General features: G+C 39.6%; 1 protein-coding gene across 1 annotated transcript; it reads right to left on the bottom strand.

Moving 5' to 3' along the window:
• Positions 1-3,992: 3,992 nt before the first annotated feature.
• On the bottom strand, positions 3,993-6,478 carry FSCB (fibrous sheath CABYR binding protein). Its single transcript, XM_025920021.2, has one exon. The coding sequence runs from the start codon at positions 6,241-6,243 to the stop codon at positions 4,171-4,173; it is 2,073 nt and encodes a 690-aa protein (XP_025775806.1). The 5' UTR covers positions 6,244-6,478; the 3' UTR covers positions 3,993-4,170.
• Between the last annotated feature and the right edge of the window lie 591 nt (positions 6,479-7,069).

Here is a 7,069-nt window from a genome sequence, read left to right as displayed (position 1 = left end):
TTGAAAAAGAAAAGCAGAGCTGGAGGCATCACAATTCCAAACATCAAGTTATATTACAAAACTGCAGTAATCAAAACAGTATGGTATTTAGCATAAAAAAAAAAGACACAGATCAATAGAACAGAATAGAAAACCCAGAAAAAAGCCCACAATTATATGGCCAATTCATCTTTGACAACACAGGAAAAAAATATCCAATGGGAAAAAGACTGTCTCTTCAACAAATAGTGTTGGGAAAACTGGACAGCAAAATGCAAAAGAATGAAACTGGACAACTTTCTTTCACCATACACAAAAATAAATTCAAAATGGATTAAAGACCTGAGACAGGAAACCATAAAAATCCTTGAAGAAAGCACAGGCAGTAATTTCTCTGACATTGGCCATAGCAACATTTTTCTAGATATGTCTCCTGAGGCAAGGGAAACAAAAGCAAAAATAAACTAATGGAACTAAATAAAATAAAAAACTTCTGCACAGTGAAGGAAACAATCAACAAAACCAAAAGGCAACCCTAAAAAAAGGAGAAAATATTTGCAAATGACATATTCAATAAAGGGTTAGTATCCAACAATATATAAAAAACTTACAGGGGCGCCTGGGTGGCGCAGTCGGTTAAGCGTCCGACTTCAGCCAGGTCACGATCTCGCGGTCCGTGAGTTCGAGCCCCGCGTCGGGCTCCGGGCTGATGGCTCAGAGCCTGGAGCCTGTTTCCGGTTCTGTGTCTCCCTCTCTCTCTGCCCCTCCCCCATTCATGCTCTGTCTCTCTCTGTCCCAAAAATAAACGTTGAAAAAAAAAAATTAAAAAAAAAAACAAAAAAAAAACCAAACTTACAAAACTCAGCACCCAAAGGAATGAATAATCCACTTTAAAAAAATGGGTAGAGGGGCACCTGGGTGGCTCAGTCGGTTAAGTGTCCAACTTCAGCTCAAGTCATGATCTCGCAGTTCATGAGTTTGAGCCCCGCATTGGACTCTGGGCTGGCAGCTCAGAGCCTGGAGCCTGCTTCAGATTCTGTGTGTCCCTCTTTCTCTGACCCTCCCCCGCTGTACTCACTCTCTCTCTCTCTCTCTCAAAAATAAATAAACATTAAAAAAATTTTTTTTAAATGGGCAGAAAACATGAACAGATATTTCTCCAAATAAGACATTACAGATGGCCAACAGACACATGAAAAGATGCTCAACATCACTTATCAAGGAACCGCAAATCAAAACTACAAGATATCACCCCACAACTGTCAGAATGGCTAAAATCAACAACACAAAAAAACAAGTATTGGAGGGGCACCTGGGTGACTCAGTCGGTTAAGCATCCGACTTCAGCTCAGGTCATGATCTCACCGTCTGTGAGTTCGAGCCCCGCGTCGGGTTCTGTGCTGACCGCTCAGAGCCTGGAGCCTGTTTCAGATTCTGTGTTTCCCTCTGTCTCTGACCCTCCCCTGTTCATGCTCTGTCTCTCTCTGTCTCAAAAATAAATAAACGTTAAAAAAAAACAAGTATTGGAGAGGATGTGCAGGAAGGGGAACCCTCTTGCACTGCTGGTAGGAATGCAAACTGGTGCAGCCACTGTGGAACACAGTATGGAGGCTCCTCAAAAGTTAAAAATAGAACTATCCTGTGATTCAACAACTGCACTACTATTTATCCAAAGAATATAAAAATACTAACTTGATTGTTATAGTAGCATTATTTACAATAACCAAATTATCGAAACAGCCCACGTGTCCATAAATTGATGAATGGATAAAGAAGATGTATACACACACACACACACACACACACACACAAATACACACACTATGGAATATTATTCAGCCATAAAAAAGAATGAAATCTTGCCACGTGCAATGACATGGATGGAGCCAGAGTATTCTACTAAGTGAAATAAGTCCATCAGAAAAAGACAAATATCATATGATTTCACTCATATATGGAATTTAAGAAACAAAACAAATGAGCAAAGGGGAAAAAAGAGACAGGGAGACAAACCAAGAAACTGACTCTTAACTATAGAGAACAAACTGATGGTTACCAGCAGGAAGGGGAGTGAAGGGATGGATTAAATGGGTCATGGGGATTAAGGAGTGCACTTGTCATGATGAGCTCCTGGTCATATACGGATGTGTTGAATCACTATATTGTACACCTGAAACTGATATTACATTATATGTTAACTAATGAATTTAAATAAAAACCTTAATAACCTTCAAATTTAGAAAAGAGTTTCACTGGATTTTAAGCATCTCAGAAAACAAAATAAAAAGGACTTGGAAATAACAAAAAAAGCAACCCTCATTCAAGTATTCTAGAATGTTTCTCAACCTCATATCTAGCACATATTTAAAAAGATTTCACTTACAAAAACTTATAAAATTCTTTAAAAAAACACTTAAAAAGATCACATGCTCTTGTCACACACTGTACAGACGTAATGAAGAATGTGAGAAATATCCAACAATTATAGGGCATCAAATTTTATCAAAGTCTGGAATCATCAATCTAGAGTTTTTGCTAAACAGAAAAATATACTAGCCAAGTTAAACTTTTTGAGAGAATCATCTCATTATTTCAGCATGTAGCAACTGAATTATAGCTAAAGAAAATATTTTCCCAAAAGTTGTCATAACCATAAAAACTGTGATGTCCTTTATTCACAGATATCTTATAATAACCTATAATTGCTCTTTAAAAATGTGAATAGATTAAACAGTATTCCTCCCTTATCCACAGAGGATACCTTCAAAGAGCCCCAGCGAATGCCTGAAATCATGGGTAGTACCAAGTACTATGTATACTGCATTTTCCTATGCATACATACCTATGATACAGCTTAACTTATAAATAAGGCACAGTAAGAGATTAACAATAACAAATAATAAAATTGAATAATTATAACAATATCCTATAATAAAATTTATGTGTGTGTGATCTCTCCCTCCCAAATATCTTGTTGTACTGTATTCAACTCTTCTCCTTGTGATGTTGTGAGGTGATAAAATGCCTACATGATGAGATGTAGTCAAGTGACAGGTCAAGTGAAGGCATTGTGACACAGCATTAGGCTACTATTGACCTTCGAGGGAGGGTACATCAGAAAGAAGATATTCTTCTGGACCACAGTTGGCCATGGGTAAGTGAAACTATGGAAAGCAAAACTGAAGGGGTGCCTGGATGGCTCAGTCAGTTAAGCACCTGACTTCAGCTCAGGTCATGATCCCACATCTCATGGGTTCAAGCCCTACTTCGGGCTCATGCTGACAGCTTGGAGCCTAGAGACTGTTAGGCTCTCTGTGTCTCCTCTCTGCACCTCCCCTGCTCGCACTCTGTATCTCTCTCTCTCTTAAAAATAAATAAACATTTTTAAAAAAAAATTTTAATGTGGATAAGGGGAGAGTACTGTACTACAACTACTAATTCAATACTCTTCACAACAAGTTCAAAGTACAAAAAACAAGCCAAGCTTCCAAAGGACTCACCACATTCTAAGTTGAAATGAAATTAAAAGTGGAAATATACCTTGAGGCTAAGTATATTTTTCTTTATGTTTACATGCCTTTTAAAATACTTTATCCAGGTTATCTTCATTAAATTAAGGCTTTTATAAAGGATTTAAGTTTCCTGATCCAGATATGGGACTGTAAAATATGCAATATAGGGATGAAAACAGGAAAGGAACACTTGTCTCAGAAGGAATCAAATAGAAAGAGAATTAGAGATATGGGGTATTATAATGAAGAGAAAAAAAACACATACCTTTAGCTGTGTAACAAACTCAAGGAATTTAAAGTAGATGAGAGAACTACAGCAAAGAAAATGCCTTTTCCACTACAAGCTACATATAGTGAAAATAAAATATAGCTGTAGAGTATACTTTACCCTTTTCAATAAGGTTTATTATAGAAATGATATTTTAAGTAATTATTTCAATCATCAACTTCATTTCTAAATGGGTATTTCATATATGCTATGTTTGAATGAAAATAACATAGTAATTTTAAACCACTAGTTTTTATTGTTCGTTTTCCAGCCAGCAGTCCACATCTTGGGATTTCCTTTTAGGTATTTACTTCCAGATACCTATACTTTTCTTAAGTGTGTATGTCCAGAAGCCTGTAGCTTCTGATTGCTAGCTTAGTTAAGAGCTAATTAGAGCTGAGGAAGAGGCCTCTATTCTAGTTGTACATGGATGACACCCTCTATTTCAAAGGTAGGAACCTGTTCTTTCTTGATATTAGACAAATCTTCAGGGACAGGATCCAGTTCCAAAGGCCCTTCGAGTTTTTGCTGATCTTCCAAAACCTTTGATTCTAATTTTATCCCTGGGACATCAGTCTGGAGATTTTGATATTCAGTAGACACATGGTCTACCAGAGCCTCATATGCAGCAGTTTGTTCAGATGGTGGAATAAGGTCATTTTCTACAGAGATTTGTGTAATAAAGTCCTCCTTGGCTTCTGGAAACTGTTTGTCAACAGAGACCATTTCTAAAGTAGTGTCTTCAGTTGACGGAGACTGAAGTTCAGCAGAGGCCTCCTCAGCTGATGGAGACCAAATTTCATATGAGGTATTTTCTTCAGGAGCCTCCTCAGCTGGTAGAGACTGAACTTCAGCTGGGGCCTCAGTTGGTGGAGCCAGAACTTCATATGGGGCCTCCTCTGCAGGGGCCTCTTCAGCGGGTGGGGACTGAACTTCAGCTGGAGCCTCTTCTGCAGGGGTCTCCTCAGCTGGTGGAGACTGAACTTCAGCTGGAGCCTCCCCTGCAGGGATCTCCTCAGCTGGTGGAAACTGAACCTCAGCTCTGGCCTCTTCTACTGGGGCCTCCTCAGCTGGTGGAGAATAAACTTCAACTTGGGCCTCAGCTGGTGGAGACTGAACTTCAGCTGGGGCCTCCTCTGCAGGGGACTCCTCAGCTTGTAGAGACTGAACTTCAGCTGGGGCCTCTCCTGCAGGAGCCTCTTCAGCTGGTGGAGACTGAACTTCAGCTGTTGGAGACTGAACTTCAGCTGGGGCCTCCTCTGCAGGGGCCTGTTCAGCTGGTAGAGACTGAACTTCAGCTGGGGCCTCCTCTGCAGGGGCCTCTTCAGCTGGTGGAGACTGAACTTCAGCTGAGGCCTCTTCTGTAGGGGCCTCCACAGCTGATAGAGGCTCTTCTGAAAAAGCCTCTTCAGCAGAGATAGACTCTACTTTAGCAGGGGCCTCTTCTTCAGGAGTCTCCTCATCTGGGAAAGGCTGTACAGGAGCTTCTTCAACTTTTGGAGACTGAACTTCAGCAAGAGGCCCTTCTGAAAGAGACTCTTCACCCAGGCTTAGCTGTACTTTGGCAGGGCCCTTTTCTGCTGGAGCCTCCTCAATTTGTGGAGGCTGAAGTTCAGTAGCAGACTTTCCTGCAATAATGTCCACAGCTGGTGTAGGTTGCACTTCAGCAGAGACCTCCTCTGCAATGGGAGGCTGGATCTCACCTAGAACGTACTGCTCATCTTCTAAAGGTACCAAACTACCTTTTTTGCTTTGCTGACTAAATGAAGATCTGCTAATACCTACCTGCCTAATTGCTTCATCTCTACTTGTTGAGGGTTGCAATTCAGGATGTTCACTAATGAACATCTTCCCTGAGGATTTACGTTTCTGCACAACTTCACTTGACTTTGAAAAAGAGCTATCTGGCCTACCAATTACCACTATTTCTGATTCACTAAAGTATGTCTGCTGTTCTCTGTCCACTGTTTCTTTTTGAGGAATGTTCATCATTGTCCAGTCTCCAGTACAACTGGTCTGCTGAGATCTGTCTATTTTGAATTGAATTGAGTGTCTGCTTGTCAGAATTTCTACTTCCTGAACACTTTCTGGAAATTCAGGGACTGCTTCTCCAAGAGCAGCTGGCATTTCTTCAGGTACCACTGTTTCACCAACTGGTTTGATTTCTTCTTTTTTCTCTTCTACAATAGTGTCTGTTTGCAGAGATTTATCAGTCATATGCTGTACATGCTTTCTCTTTGTCCAACTTTGCCGAAGTTGAGAAGATACTCTGAAAGGCTCACCGTTGACTTTACTTCCAGGAATGTTACCAATACTAAGGGTAGCTTTAGGGCCAGATGATTGTGATATAAGCAAATTTTTCTTTTTCTCTGTCACTTCGGTCTGCTGGGATTTATCTACCATTGGTTGACTGGGTCGTCTTCTCTTTCGAATTTCTTGCCTCCCTGCTGAGATAGGCTGATCAGGTTCATCACTTTCTTCCATTTCTAAGACTGGTGAATTTCAAATGTATTAATCTTCAAGTAATTAATCATCAGGAATCACAAATATACCAGATAGGTAAGTTTGCCTTTCTTCATTAAATGTTGTTATGTTTAGCTACCTTAGAAAAAAGTAATTCATAAATTGTTGCATTCTGTACTACACCCTTGTTGGATCCCACCTTACTCAGTAAGCATCTTTCTTGTTTAGTCTTTCATATGACTGAATCTCACTTCTAGAAGTTTCCCTTAAGGGTCTATGACATCACAGCCAATTCTCTCTACAAGCTTCCATTGGTGGTATTCCAAGCACTTTTTAACTTGGTATAGACACTCATAGATAATGGCTGCAAGTGAGAGAGCTACTACTTGAAACATCAAGTTGAAAAAAGCATTTGTCTATCAGAGGAACATCAAGCAAACTCCAGTAATGCTGCTTCTTAATAGTTGAAGGTGATGCTTTTGAACTTTCAATTCTATTCTTTTCATCCTACTATCAAAGACAGTTATAATACAGAACTCAGAATGCTGCAGCCTATTTTCAATTGTTGGAGAAAGCAACTTATACGTGTGTGTATGTTTATATGACTTAAAGAAAATGAATATTGTATGAGAAACTTGAATTCTGAAGTCCATATTCATGTAAAGTCCTTTCCTATGTCTTTAGCACTCAGTAACTACAAGAGCCTACTATCTATCCAGCATCTATCTATCTATCTATCTATCTATTTATGTAGCATATTTGCATTCTCAAACGACTTGAGATATTTTTATTTTCAACTACTTCAGAAAATAGCTCCACCCAAAGCTTGCCAACTAAAGAATGTTAA

Source organism: Puma concolor, chromosome B3 (assembly GCF_028749965.1).
Source record: "Puma concolor isolate L17-30 chromosome B3, mPumCon1.1.hap2, whole genome shotgun sequence".
NCBI classification, from domain to species: domain Eukaryota; kingdom Metazoa; phylum Chordata; class Mammalia; order Carnivora; family Felidae; genus Puma; species Puma concolor.
This window is presented reverse-complemented; position numbering and strand designations above follow the sequence as displayed.

What these genes read in the sequence shown, in the direction of transcription:
- FSCB (XM_025920021.2), bottom strand. Translation starts at nt 6,243, where the DNA reads ATGGAAGAAAGTGATGAACCTGATCAGCCTATCTCAGCAGGGAGGCAA.